Source organism: Dipodomys spectabilis, unplaced genomic scaffold, assembly GCF_019054845.1.
Source record: "Dipodomys spectabilis isolate Male_0828 unplaced genomic scaffold, ASM1905484v1 ptg000366l, whole genome shotgun sequence".
NCBI classification, from domain to species: domain Eukaryota; kingdom Metazoa; phylum Chordata; class Mammalia; order Rodentia; family Heteromyidae; genus Dipodomys; species Dipodomys spectabilis.
Genome location: NW_024871043.1, coordinates 2,144,166 through 2,157,315, shown reverse-complemented (window position 1 = coordinate 2,157,315; position 13,150 = coordinate 2,144,166). Strand labels below are relative to the sequence as shown.

General features: G+C 49.2%; 1 protein-coding gene across 15 annotated transcripts; it reads right to left on the bottom strand.

Annotated features, from left to right (window-relative positions):
• Positions 1-2,304: 2,304 nt before the first annotated feature.
• Cd19 (CD19 molecule) lies at positions 2,305-8,548 on the bottom strand. 15 transcript variants are annotated; one of them, XM_042666841.1, is made up of 16 exons: positions 8,405-8,547; positions 7,896-8,162; positions 7,366-7,429; positions 7,226-7,326; positions 6,815-7,093; positions 5,877-5,987; positions 5,559-5,607; positions 5,192-5,280; positions 4,615-4,728; positions 4,409-4,507; positions 4,250-4,318; positions 4,080-4,136; positions 3,949-4,005; positions 2,837-2,926; positions 2,647-2,734; positions 2,305-2,453 (listed from the first exon to the last, which is right to left on the bottom strand). In XM_042666841.1, the coding sequence occupies exons 1-16, from the start codon at positions 8,490-8,492 to the stop codon at positions 2,426-2,428; spliced, it is 1,650 nt and encodes a 549-aa protein (XP_042522775.1). In that variant the 5' UTR covers positions 8,493-8,547; the 3' UTR covers positions 2,305-2,425. The 15 variants fall into 15 exon arrangements, with proteins under 15 accessions (XP_042522775.1, XP_042522771.1, XP_042522768.1 ...); XM_042666837.1 differs by having other exon boundaries at positions 4,409-4,498; positions 7,226-7,429; positions 8,405-8,548; XM_042666834.1 differs by having other exon boundaries at positions 4,080-4,133; positions 7,226-7,429.
• Between the last annotated feature and the right edge of the window lie 4,602 nt (positions 8,549-13,150).

Genomic DNA, 13,150 nt, shown 5'->3' with positions numbered 1-13,150 from the left:
AGGGGAAAACCTGCTCTGAGAAACTCATGAATAAAATGTCAGAAACCTGTGTAGCCAGTAAGGCTGATGATGCAGAAGCCAAAGGAAGCTGGCTCTAGGCAATGGACCAAGGGGACCAAGGAATTCCAAGGACTCTCACAAGCAGTCGAAATACACACACACACACACACACACACACACACAAAAGTCAAAGAAACCTTCCATATTGAGACCATGAAACCAGAGAAGAATCCACTTCATTACAAAGTATGGGGTATGATGGTATGTGCCTATAATGTCGGCACTCAGAGATTGAGGCAGCAGGATTGCAAATGAGAGCAACACCCTGTCTCGAGAAAATAAATAGGGCTGGGAAGGTGGCTCAGTGATAAAGCGCTTGCCTTGTATGCTTGAGGCCCTGGGTTCGATTCCTCAGCACCACATAAGTAGAAGAAAAAAAAAAGCCGGAAGTGGTGCTGTGGCTCAAGTGGTAGAGCACTAGCCTTGAGCTGAAGAGCTGAGGGACAGCGCCCAGACCCAGAGTTCAGGCCCCACGACTGGACCCCCCCCCAAAAAAAAAAAGAGAGAAGGAGAAAATAAAAAAGTAAAATAGAACCACATCATGCTTCTCCCTAGTGCTACTTTATAATTAGGGAAACAGAGTCAGCAGACCCTCTTTGCTAGGTCTGTCTTTCATTGAAGTAGGTGTTTAGCTTCTCTTTGCTTAGCTTCAGCTGCTAGATAATTTTAGGGTACCTTCCTCCCTTTTGTTGTAAGTGTAAAATTAGATACTACCCATAAAAGCACATAGAATGAGGCCTGGCATATACTGTTAGCAGCAATACAGGGAAAGTAAATGTTAGGAGATAAAGAAGTATTTTCTAAGACAAAAAAAAAAAAAAACCCCACAGGATATATAAGGAGATCAAAAAGCTAAAACTCTAAAGAATCAATAACACAGGTAATAACTGGATAACAAAGTTAAACAGACACTGCTCAGAAGAAGTAAACATGGCTAATAAATACTTGAAGAAATGTTTAACCTCCTTGGTCATAAAAAATGCAAATCAAAATAACAATAAGATTCCATCTCACTCCAGTCAGATTAGCCATCATCAAGAATATGAACAAGCCAACTGGGCACCAGTGGCTCACACCTGTAATCCTAGCTACTTAGGAGGCTGAGATCTGAGGATCATGGTTCAAAGCCAGCCCAAGCAGGAAAAATCTGTGAGACTCTTATCTCCAATAAACCACTAGAAAACTAGAAGTGGCGCTGTGGCTCAAGTGGCAGAGCACTCATCTTGAGCTGAATTGCTCAGGGATAGCATCAAGGCCCTGAATTCAAGCCCATGACTGACCAAAAAATTAAAAATTTTAAAATTTTAAAAAAGCACTGGTGTTCACAACTGTAATCCTAGCTACTCAAGAAGCTAAGATCTGACAAGTGAGGTTCAAAGCCAGCTCAGAAGGAAAGTCTGTGAGACTTTCATCTCCAATTAATCACAAAGAGCCTGAAGTAGAACTGTGTCTCAAGTGGTAGAGTTCTAGCCTTGAGTAGAAAAAGAGACAGAGGGCTGGGAAGGTGGCTCAGTGGTAGAGTGCTTGCCTTGCATGCATGAGGCCCTGGGTTCAATTCCTCAGCACCACATAAGCAAAAAGAAAAAAGCTGGAAGTGGCGCTGTGGCTCAAGTGGTAGAGCGCTAGCCTTGAGCTGAAGAGCTGAGGGACAGTGCCCAGGCCCAGAGTTCAGGCCCCACAACCGGACCCCCCCCCAAAAAAAAAAAAAAAAAGAAAAGAAAAAGAGACAGAGACAAGACCTTGAGTTCAAGTCCCAGTACTGGCAACACATACATACATACATACATACATACACACATATGTATATTTTATTATATCACACAAATATATGTAAGATATATATGTCTGGTACAGAGTAAATGCTCAGTAACTCTGTGAGGTTTTGTGCGGATTCAGTTAAATGATGTGAGTGCTCACTTGGTGTATAGTAGATGCTCAATAAATAGCCTATGATGCCAGGTGTGTACTCTAGATGGCCAGTTCCTGCCCTGTTTCCTCTTCCTGGGGGAATTGCCAGACATGATTGAACTACTTGGAAAGGTGGGGACACAGAAAATGTCAGAGTCAGGGTGTGGCCAGGTGGTTGAGGGAAACAGGGAAAGGCACAAGAGGCCATGGGTGGAAAAAAATCATCATTTCACATGGAACACAGCCCTCCCTCCTCTGGGAGGCCTCAGGAGGGGACCACAGCATACACAATGGCAACTGTTCCTTCCCCTCCCACACAGGGCACCGCTTCATAGGTTTAGAGGGTCTCACTGAGTTTATTTGGGGAAAGCAAAAGAGGCAGGAAGGAAGTTCCACTTGCTGGAGCACACACACACAGAAGCACTGCGGCTCAGATGTTGACACCATCAGTTTAGGCTCACCAGATCTCAGAGTCAGGTGTGAATCTTTAAAAATGAGGAAACACAGGCTATGTAGAAGAATTGGAAAAGGGGAGGGACCTACACCCCACCTACCAAGTCCTGCCAACCTTTTCTTTCTCTCTGCGCTCCCCTCCCCCCCAAGAGCCAGCATCCCATTGTCATTCCTGCTAATTTCCTTCCCTCTCTAGTTTACCTGTTCATCTGGGGTAGGTGTCACCTGTTACTCCAGGCCCCCATGTGACCCCCTCCTCCCCACGCTGGTTCTGGTCCGGTGGGATTATCCATGTTCTCATAAGAATCTGCATCTGGGTAGGGCCCAAAACCAGTAAGACATAGATAGGGCTGGATAGAGGCTGAGAGGGAAATCAGCCCAGAGGCTAGCTAAGGACAAAGACAGAAGTACCCACCTTCCTCATGATTAGGACCAGGCCGAAGCAAGCGGAGCTGGGGGGCTGCATACAGGATTCCTCTCATGTCCTCATAGGACTGTGACCCTGCTTGGGCAGGGGATAGAGAAGCTAGTCTGGGGACCTGGGGAAGGGGACTTCCACCTAGCATAAGGAAGAGGTCTGAGGACGTGGGAAGGTAGAGGCTTGCCTACCTATGTTGAACCAGAGGAGTGGTTAGACCAGCACTGAACTGGGGTGTTGGTGAGTTGGAGAGCCAGGGCCAGGTATGATTAGATGATAGCCAGGATCAGAGAAAGGGTCAAGAACAGAATTAGAAGTCAAAGACACAGTGTTGAGGTAGTTACAGAGACAGCTAGCTAGGGTCCAGGTTCAAGTCAGCCTGGGACCTGGAAACATAGCTCACATCTGTAATCTTAGCTAACTCAGTAGGAAGATGAACTATGAGGATCAAGGTTTGAAGCCAACTCCAATAGGAAAATCTATGAGTCTCTTATCTCCAAATAAGAAATAAACAAACAAAAAACAGCCAGAAGTGGAGTTGTGGCTCAGGTGGTAGAGTGCCAGCCTTGAATGAAAGATTCTGAGCTCAGGTCTCAGGATTGGCATTCACACACACTCCTGCACAAGGAGTAGGGTGAAATGGAAGTCAAAAGTGAGGGGTGGTGTGAAGTCTGTGGGTATTCAAGCCCCACTACCATTGGCACAAAAAGAACCAAGCTTGGGCTGGGAATGTGGCTTAGTGGTAGAGTGCTTACCTAGCATGCATGAAGCCCTGGGTTCCATTCCTCAGTACCACATAAACCAGATAAAGCCAGAAGTGGTGCTGTGGCTCAAGTGGTAGAGCACTAGCCTTGAGCAAAAACAGCTCAGGGACAGTGCCCAGGCCCTGAGTTCAAGCCCAAGGACTGGCCAAAAAAAAAAAAAAGAATCAAACCTAAAATCTGCACTGGAGACACTGAGGTAAGAGGATTGCAAGTTCAAAGTCAGCCAAAGAAATGAAAATTCAGGGTCAAGGTCTGGCTTGGGTTTGGGGTCAGAGTCATCAGTTCAAGGTGGGGCCTTGGGTCACTGGTGAGAGAAAGATCAAGGGGGTCCTAAGCATCTCTCACCAAGGGAAGTTGCATCTCTGCTGGGGTTCCAGGCAGACCCGTGGGGGCTCAGGAGGTCTGGAAGAGGAAGAGGGGAGTCACCATTCCTGCCGGACCAGCTGGTTTCATCAGGATTCTAACCTTACACCTACTTGCCGTCCTGGTGACTGGCTGGACCAGCTCTTCATCTGCATTCTCATACGAATCAGCTGCAGAAGAAGAATGGGAGCACTGGGAACCATTCGTGCCAGCTAGAGACCTCACAGAGACACAGGTGTCTCCTGGCCTTCCCCCCCAACTCCCGCAAGAGCCCCCAAATTACCATTGGAGAAGGAATCCTCATCCTCAGGACCTAAGGGCTCCTCCTCAGGGTTCTCATAGCAGCTGCCATCTGGTGGAGAAGGAGGAGTGTCCATGGGGGACGGGGCCCTGCCCACAGCCGGGCAGGTGTGAAGACCCCTGGGGAGAGGGACAGCCTTACCCTGGGAGATCTGGTCCTGTCCCCCAAGGTTGGAGTCATTCTCATAGGCCTCCTCACTGTCTGGCTCCTCGTAGGCTTCCCCTTCCTCTTCTTCCAGTCCTGGGTTTGGGGGACAGAGTGGACGAACTGAGTCACAGCACTCTTCCAGCCCCAGTCCACTCCTTCTACTACACACCCTCCAAGTGAGGAACTGTCCCCTCATTTACCCGCTTCAGGGAGGTTTCGGGACCCCCTGGTTCCAGCCTCCTGCGTGTCACTGCTGGGGTTTCCATAAGATCCGGTGACGCCCCCCAGGCTTGCGGCCCAACGCTGGACGCGTCCTGGCAAGAGCAGTGTTGGAAAGGGGTATCAGATGGCGCTGTGGGTCAAATGGTAGAGTGCCAGCCTTGAGAAGAAGAAGAGCTGAGGGACAGCGCCTAGGCCCCAAAATTCAGGGAGAGAGAGAGAGAGGGAGAAAGAGAGGGAGAGATGGGTAGGGATGCTCTGGGTTTGGATACCTGGTCCTGAACCTTTAAGGGGTGTCAGATCGAAATCTGGGGCTTTATTCTCAAGTTATGTGCCCCACCTGAAGTTAAGGCTCTGAGTGCTGGGGGCGGGGCTACGAGGCCAAGGGCAAAACTTGTTCTAGGAGCGGAGCCACGCCTGGTATCCAATCAGGGGATTGGAGCTGGTCTCCAATCAGGGGATTGGCGGGATGAGTGTAATAGGCGGAGCTCTAACGCAGGGGCGGAGCTACAGGCTGGACGGGCAGGCTTGGATAGGAGGCCTCAAGAAACATCTTACCCGGGCCAGAGCCTAGAGTGGGAAGGGACAGCACGTTCCCATACTGATTCTGAGTCCCATTTCCCGGGGGAGGCGTCACTTTGTAGAATCTGGCGGGAGAAAGGAAGGTGCACTGTGAGGCTAGAGTTAGAAAGGACTCAGGGACACACTCAAGATTGAGTCTTGCCCCCAGAGGTTAGTTATCAAGGTGACCAGATCTGTGATGCAGTGGCCTCCAGAGAAGAAAATTGGATCACTCCAAGGACATCTTAGCAGAGAAAGTGAACTTTGGAACTGGGCTTTGATGGTGGGCAGGATTTCCAACCCACCCCCTAAAAAACACCTGGTAAGGGAGGGACGGGCTGGGGTGCCCTGTGGCATTACCTACCTCCTGGTGGGGTCAGTCATTCGTTTTATCTTCCTTCTCTGGATCAGGACTGCAGAGATTAAAGAGTGATCAGAAGAGGCCCTTGCTGACAGGGGAAGGGTTTGAGAGGTGCTAGGGAGAGTGCTTGATCAATGAAGGAGATGGCCAACTGGAGCCCAAGCAGTTGGGAAGTTTGAGGGGTATGAGATGAGTTAAGGGACAGGGTGTGGGACATGCAAAGACGAATGAAAGGGTAGAAAATGGTTGCGAGACCGGCCAGTGTAGGCTTATCCTAAGGAAGTAGAGTAGGATTTGGGCAAACTGAAGGACATGACTCACCTCTTTGAAGATGAAGAAAAGCCACCAGAGAACTCAGGCACATAAAGAGATAAACCAGAGTCACAACTGGGACTATCCAGCCACCTGACTTCAGCATCCAGCGCCATACTGCTAAAGAGAAGTTGTCATGAGACCAATTCCCAGGCTGCATCCTACTCAACCTCAAGAACTCAAGAGAAGCTGATGCTGGTGCTTGTAATCCTAACTACTGGGGAAGCAGAGATCTGAGACTCAAGGCTCCAAAACACCTGGCAGCCGGGCGCTGGTGGCTCACGCCTGTCATCCTAGCTACTCAGGAGGCTGAGATCTGAGGATCGCAGTTCAAAGCCAGCCCAGGCAGGAAAGTCCCTGAGACTCTTATCTTCAATAAACCACTCAGAAAACCAGAAGTGGCACTGTGGGTCAAGTGGTAGAGCACTAGCCTTGAGCTGAAGAGCTGAGGGACAGCACCCAGGCCCAGAGTTCAAGTCCCATGACCCAAAACAAAACGAACAAAGCAATCTGGCAGACAACTCTCAGACTCTTGTCTCCAATTAATGGAAGTGGAACTCTGGCCACGAGCAAAAGGCAAGCAAGAGCAGGAGGCCCTGAGTTGAAACCTCAGTACCAGCAAAAGCAAGGGGGGAGGGAGAGAGAGAGAGAGAGACGGGGGGGGGGGGGCAGGGGTATAAAGAGGATTCAGGGCTCCAACAGTGAGGAGAAAGAGAGGAAGACCACACCAAAGCTGGCAGGAAGTAACATCCAATGGCAGGAAAGGACACAGAAAAAAGGGTTCTCAGAAGCAAGGAGAAAAGAGTTGGAGTCTGTGTTCAGTGTAACAGTTAGGAGCTGGGGGGAAAGGGGAGTACTCCTCAAGCTGATCCCTGTGAATCACATCAAAAAGCATCCAGTTCCTCTAGTGCCCCACACAGATGGCTCACAATACGGACAAACTCTACCTGGTTGGGCTGTGACCTTCAGGTACATCTGCTTGGTCAGGCTGCCACAAAGACAATAATAAGTACCAGCATCTTTAGCTGTGACCTGGGGAAGCACAAGATGAGGCCCCCGGAGCCATAGGTCTCTGGTGGGAGGATGTTCCCCTAGGCTTAGGTTCAGCAATGGGATGTTAGACTTCTCAGGGCGTACATAGGTCCAGGAGACAGGGGCTCTGGCTACAGGGGCAGGGGGAACTCCACAGGACAGCGAGAGTGTAGAGCCAGGGGCCACAGTGAAGTCTGGGGGCAGGAAAGAAACAAGGGAAAGGGAATGTCATACTTGGGGTGTCATTCCCCTAAACCCTCAATTTCCTGTCACCATCCCTCCCTCCCCATCTCCACTTCTTGGCAGATCCCCAGCTGTCACCTTACCTCGGTTGAAGCTCTGGTTCCGTGTGCCCCTTGGTGGGTCACACACAGGCTCTGTCCTCCAGATCTTGGCATGGTCTTCTCCCCACACATACAGCAAGGAGCTGATGGGTTGATCAGAAGAAAGTCTGGGGTCCCCCGAGGACCTGTTCTCTAGGCCACAGCCTAGATCACCGAAGTCTGAAGCATTCCAACGAAACAGCTCCCCTGAGAAGAGACCCAGAACCACAAAGAGAGAAGGAAAGAGATAAGACACCCAGAAAGGCAGAGAAAATGGGCTGGGAAGGTGGCTCAGTGGTAGAGTGCTTGCCTCGCATGCATGAGTACCTGAGTTCGATTCCTCAGCACCACATAAGCAGAAAAAGCTGGAAGTGGTGCTGTGGCTCAAGTGGTAGAGTGCTAAGCCTTGAGCTAAAGAGCTGAGGGACAGCACCCAGGCCCAGAGTTCAAGCCCCACGATGGGCCAAAAAAAAAAAAGGCAGAGAAAAATCGAGACCAGAGACTCAAAGCAGAAGAGACATAAGAAGTTGAGTCAGGATGTTCCAAGAGTCTGTTACTTAGGGCCAACTCCTTGCTGGTCCTTCGCCCCCTTCCACCCTCCATTTGGCCATTGGACCATAGTAGGTCCTGTCATCCCAACCAGTGCCCGGGCCCAGCCCAGCCCAGCCCTCACCGCTGCCATTCACGCTCACGGTCCAGCCAGGCTGCCAGCTGTCCTGGGATGGAGGGCCTGACTTGCACAGGTAGAAGCCTCCCATCTTCTCTGAGATGTTGAAGATGTGAAGCAGGGTGCTCGCGGGCCCCACCCAGATGCCCAGGCTTGGTAACCTCAGGCTCAGCTCTAAGAAGGGTATAGACTCGTTCCCCCGATACCAGGCCAGCTGCTCAAAGTGGGTGTCTGGGGGACTCTGGAAACAGGGCAGCACAGCATCGTCTCCCTCTGTAGGGAGAGAAAGAGAGAGAGAAAGAGAGAGAGAGAGAGAGGGAAAGAGAGAGAGAGGCCACAGGCCCCTCCCTTCTTATAAACCAAAGACCCCACAAGGAAAGAGTATATGATCCCAGAGTCCTTCTCTGAACTTTACAAATGGAGGCGCAGAGACTGCAAGCTACTCAGCGAAAGCCACCCAGAACCAACCCAGGTTTCCAGCCCCGACTCCTTCCCCTTCGGTTTTTTGAACATACCTTCCACCTCCACCAGCACTGGTTTCTGGGGCTTGATTCCTGAGAGGGTGAGGAGAAGGAGGAAGGAGAGGAGGAGAGGCCGTGGCATGGTGGCCAGGCTCCCCGGGGCTCTGGCTTCCCTGCGCAGGGGATGCTGGGGCAGGCAGGGACCTTGGTGGGCAGTGAACCATGGGTGCCTGTGGGGGTGGTAGGGCCGTCCCCCAGCAAGGAAGGAGATGTCACACCCTAGGCCTCCTTCTCCAGATACCCCCTCCAGACCCACAAAGCTTGCCTCTGCCCCACAACACAGTTTTATTTTCACACCAGCACTTATCCCCTTTAGAATATATGACTGCTTCCCTGTTAGCAAGGAGCCCTGGGGCAGAGGGGACCGCGGGCCCCTCAGTGTTCACAGGGCTCAGTGTGTAGCAAGGGTTTTGTTTGTTTGTGGTGCAAGTACTGACGCTTGAATTCAGGTTCAGGGTATTGGTCCCTCCATTTCCATCTTGGTGGTAGTTAATTGGAAATAAAGAGTTTCACAGGGGTTGGAGGCCTAGTTCAGGTGGTAGAGTACCAGCCAATGAACAAAAGTGTGAGATACCAAATTTGAGTTCTGGTCTCATATTTAAAAGAGAGAGAAAGAGGGGGGGGGAGAGAGAATTTCAAGGACTTTCCTGACAAACCTGGATCCTCAAGCCAGGAGCTGGTAGCTCATGCCTGTAATCTTAGCTACTCAGAAGGCTGAGATCTGAGGATCATGATTTGAAGCCACACTGGGCAGCAAAGTCTGCGAGACTCTTATTTCCAATTAACTACAGAAGTGGCACTGTGGCTCAAGAGGTAGAGTGATAGCATTGAGCAAAAGCAGCTCAGGAACAGTGTCGAGTTCAAGCCCCAGAACCAGCAAAGCAAAACAAAAGCTTTGATCCTCATATCTCAGCCTTCGATAGGTATGAGCCAAAGGTGTGTGGCTACATGGGATTTTTAGTCTAGCACCCAGCACATAGTAGACCATCAGTTAATGTTCAAGAGCTCAAGTCAGCCTGCCTGGGTTTAAAACCCTGAATGAGCTTCTTTATCAACTAAAGGTGATAGGAGAACCCGTATATTATTCTGGAGATAAACCAGATTGTTCTGGGAGGGGTAGGCAGGTGTTTAAGAAGTCAGGAACTACTCTCCCTCTTTTGCAGTGGTCATTAGAAATGACTAATGAGGGCTGGGAAGGTGGCCCAGTGGTAGAGCGCTTGCCTTGCATGCATGAGGCCCTGGGTTCGATTCCTCAGCACCACATAAGAAAAAAGAAAAAAGCCGGAAGTGGCACTGTGGCTCAAGTGGTAGAGCGCTAGCCTTGAGCTGAAGAGCTGAGGGACAGCACCCAGGCCCAGAGTTCAGGCCCCACGACCGGACCCCCCCCCCAAAAAAAGAAGAAATGACTAATGACAAATGTCCCTTTCCCACCAGTTCCCCCAGGAAGCCCCTGTTTCAGTTATGGAAGAAACTAACACAGAAATAGGGAAGTTGAACGAGGGGCAGGTGGCTCACACCTGTAATCCCAACTAGTCAGGAGGCTGAGATTTGAGGATCATATTTCTTGCCAGATTGAGCAAGGAAGTCTGTGAAACTCTTATCTCCAAATAACCACCAAAAAGCCAGAAGTGGAGCTATGGCTCAAATGGTAGAGTACTAGCTTTGAGCAAAAAAAGCTCAGGAACAGCATCCATGCCCTAAGTGCAAGTCCCAGGACCAGCACCATTAAAAAAAAAAAAAAAAGAGCCAGGTGCCAGTGGCTCATGCCTGTAACCTTAGCTGCTCAAGAGGCTGAGATCTGAGGATTGAGGTTCAAAGCCAGCCTGGGCAGGAAAGTCTGTGAGACTCTTTTTTTTTTTTTTAAAGTTTATTTTATTTTATTTGTGAACATACTGTACAGAGGGGTTACAATTACATGGGGAGGATCTGTGAGACTCTTATCTCCAATAAACCACCAGAAAACTGGAAGTGGTGCTGTAGTTCAAGTGGTAGAGCGCAAGCTTTGAGCTGAAAAGCTGAGGGACAGCGCCCAGGCCCAGAGTTCAAGCCCCACGACCCCTTCCCCCCCAAAAAAAGAAAGAAAAAGAAAAAAAAAGTAAATAGAGGATTAAGGTCAGGCACCAGTGACTCATGCCTGTAATCCTTGCTACTCAGGAGGCTGAGACCAGGAGGATCTTAGTTCAATGCCAGTCTGGATGACCGAAAAGTCCCAAGAGACTCTCTCCCAAAAAAGCTGAGCTGGAGGCCTGTCTCAAGTGGTAGAGTGCCAGCTGTGAGCAAACAAGCATGCCAAGCACAAGGCTCTAAGTTTAAGTCCCACTACTGGCAATAAAAAGACAGATCAGGGTAGAGAGGTAAAGAGATGGGAAGAGAAGGGGACTATGGGGCCCAAAGTTATCCATTGAGTTGGGTTGGTGGTGCAGTGAGCTCTGGAATCAGAAGTCCACTTGAGCATGCACATGTGTGTGTAGTATACATTCATGCTGTGCATACATGTGCACACGTATGTATGTATGTGTACGTGTGTCCCTATATTCAATGCTAAAGGCACTCAAGGAAATGGTCCAGTGACCCAAGAGACTTCTTTACTTTCTCAGTTGATTCACAGGCCTGTCTCACTGGGTTGTGGCTTCCTGTTTGTCTTGGGGGAACCCCAGGGGACTCTACAGGTGCCAGGGCCCCATTTCCCTTCAACAGGGTTGAGGGGGCTTGGTGAAGAAGAGTGTGGCTGTGGGGATAGAGACAGTACTTTAGTAATTGTGTCCCTGAGTGCCTTTCATTCAGCTCTGCAGCTGCCCAGGCTCTTCTTTCTTTCTTTTTTGTCTGTCCTGGGGCTTGAACTCTGGGCCTGGGTGCTGTCCTTCAGCTCTTCAGCTCAAGGCTAGGGCTCTACCACTGAGCCACAGCGTCACTTCCTGTTCTTTTTCTTTTCTGTTCTTTTTTTGTCAGTCATGGGACTTGAACTCTGGGGCCTGGGCGCTGTCCCTCAGCTCTTCAGCTCAAGGCTAGCACTCTAACCACTTGAACCACAAGTGCCACTTCTGGTTTTTCTGGTGGTTAACTGAAAAGTCTCACAGATGTTCCTGCCCAGGCTGGCTTTGAACTGTGATCCTCAGATCTCAGCTTCCTGAGTAGCTAGGATTACAGGCATGAGCCACCCACACCCGGCTTCTGTTCTTTATTTTGCTCTTTATTTTTAGGCAATACTAGAGCTTAAACTCAAAATCTCATGCTTGTTATGAAGGCACTCTACCATTGAACCGATCTTCCCCACCCCTTCCTCCAGGTTTTTTTTTGGGGGGGGTGGGGGAGTACGTAATACCAGTACTAGGGCTTGAACTCAGGTCCTTGCCCCTAATGCTGAGCTTTTGTGCTCCAGGTTGCACTCTACAACTTGAGACATAGCTCCACTTCTAGCTTTCCAGTTCTTCATTGGTGATAAGAATCTTCATGGACTTTTGTGCCCTGGTTGGCTTCAAACCACATTCATCAGTTCTCAGTCTCCTAAGTAGCTAGGATTACAGCTGTGAGCCACCGGTGCCCAGCTCATGATCATTTGGTTTTCAGCTCACATTGCACTTCCTCTGGAAGACTACCCTGAAACCCTGGGTGCTTTGTTACTTCAAATTTATGTTTTTCCTAATAAGGCAGGATATATTAGGCAAAATGATGCATGGTAAATAGCCAGTAATTCAGACATAGAATTTAGAGACATAGAAGCATTATTCAGAAACTATGTATTTAGAGACATAGAAGCCTTATTGTCTTTGTTTCTTAAATACACTGTTTCTGAATATCAAGGATAAACATCCTTTTTTATGGGAGGATACATTCTTACCTAAAAGAGATGCCCCAAAACAATGGTCAAATATTTAAAGTTACAGGTCAGTCTTAGAGATGCTGAGCCCAAGGAATAAAACTGTAACACCAAGCTGGTAATCTTAGCTACTCAGGAGGCTGAGATCTGAGGACCACGGTTCAAAGCCAGCCTGGGCAGAAAAGTCCGTGAGACTCTTTTATTTGGGGGGGAGGGGGTGGTCCGGTCGTGGGGCCTGAACTCTGGGCCTGGGCACTGTCCCTCAGCTCTTCAGCTCAAGGCTAGCGCTCTACCACTTGAGCCACAGTGCCACTTCTGGCTTTTTTTTTTTTTTTTTTTGCTTATGTGGTGCTGAGGAATTGAACCCAGGGCCTCATGCATGCAAGGCAAGCCCTCTACCACTGAGCCACCTTCCCAGCCCCATGTAGAACGTTCTTGCCTTAAGATGAAGAGCGCAGGGACATCACCCAAGCCCAGAGTTCAAGACCCATGACCCCCCCCCCCCAAAAAAAGTGTTAACACCAAGAGTGATTAAGAGCAAAGATAAACACTTAAGTCAGATTATGTCTTTATCATATAATATATATATGTATATATATATATATATATATATATATATATATATACATATATATATGTCCAAGAGTTCTGTGTCTCCCTTTAAGCACCCACACTGTTAGAATGAGCCTCTGCCTTCCTGCTTGCCTGGCTTGCTTATTTAATAAAGCTCTGCCAAGTTTTCTTACTATTGTGACTTGTCCAGAAATTCTTACTCTGTGATCCAAGGAGAGTCCCTACTTCTAGAGGGAAACTGCACAAACCCTCCCCTGGACCTGGTGTCACTAACACTTGTTCAGTCTCAAAATGCACATATCTGTTAGTCTTTTCATGTACTTGGTGTACTAGAAGGTCACTCTTCACAA

Coding starts and splice junctions, on each gene's coding strand:
- Cd19 (XM_042666831.1), bottom strand. CDS start 8,492: ATGCCACGGCCTCTCCTCCTCTCCTTCCTCCTTCTCCTCACCCTCTCA. Junction 7,430..7,895: donor CGTGAGCGTGAATGGCAGCG/GTGAGGGCTGGG, acceptor GTCTCTTCTCAG/GGGAGCTGTTTCGTTGGAAT. Junction 4,006..4,079: donor GCCAGTCACCAGGACGGCAA/GTAGGTGTAAGG, acceptor TTCCTCTTCCAG/ACCTCCTGAGCCCCCACGGG.